We start from the raw sequence: 253 nt of genomic DNA, 5'->3' as shown, positions 1-253 counted from the left end.
TTTCTTTCACTTGTCCCTCAATTGCAAAGGCTATAAATGGATAAAACAGCATTTGTTCCATATGCAAGCAAGTGTTAGGCAGTTACAGGTTAACAAAAGGGAAAAAGAAAAACAAAAGTTCATACCTAATGAGCCAACATGCATGGATTTGCGCATAAGCTCATTTTGAAGCTCCTGTAAAGATTTGCAGGCTTCTTGACACTCTTTACTCTTAAGTTGGTTCTCCCTCTTAAGCCCTTCAAAGGCTCTCCTC

At 39.1% G+C, this 253-nt stretch overlaps 1 protein-coding gene across 1 annotated transcript in view; it reads right to left on the bottom strand.

Moving 5' to 3' along the window:
* Positions 1-253, bottom strand: part of LOC110419615 (Di-glucose binding protein with Kinesin motor domain-containing protein) — a 23655-nt gene that overhangs the window by 3884 nt on the left and 19518 nt on the right. Inside the window, exons 4-5 of the mRNA XM_021432711.2 lie at positions 126-253; positions 1-30 (exon numbers count right to left, since the gene is read on the bottom strand). The exon at positions 1-30 is cut by the window's left edge and continues 47 nt beyond it; the exon at positions 126-253 is cut by the window's right edge and continues 83 nt beyond it. Coding sequence (XP_021288386.2) covers positions 1-30; positions 126-253 — 158 coding nt within the window. The remainder of the gene's footprint in view (positions 31-125) is intronic.

This window comes from Theobroma umbraticum, unplaced genomic scaffold, assembly GCF_002168275.2.
Source record: "Theobroma umbraticum cultivar Fairchild unplaced genomic scaffold, ASM216827v3 scaffold_67.0, whole genome shotgun sequence".
In the NCBI taxonomy this organism is placed as follows: domain Eukaryota; kingdom Viridiplantae; phylum Streptophyta; class Magnoliopsida; order Malvales; family Malvaceae; genus Theobroma; species Theobroma umbraticum.
The sequence above is the reverse complement of the archived record's forward strand: the minus strand, read 5'-3'. Positions and strand labels throughout refer to the sequence as shown.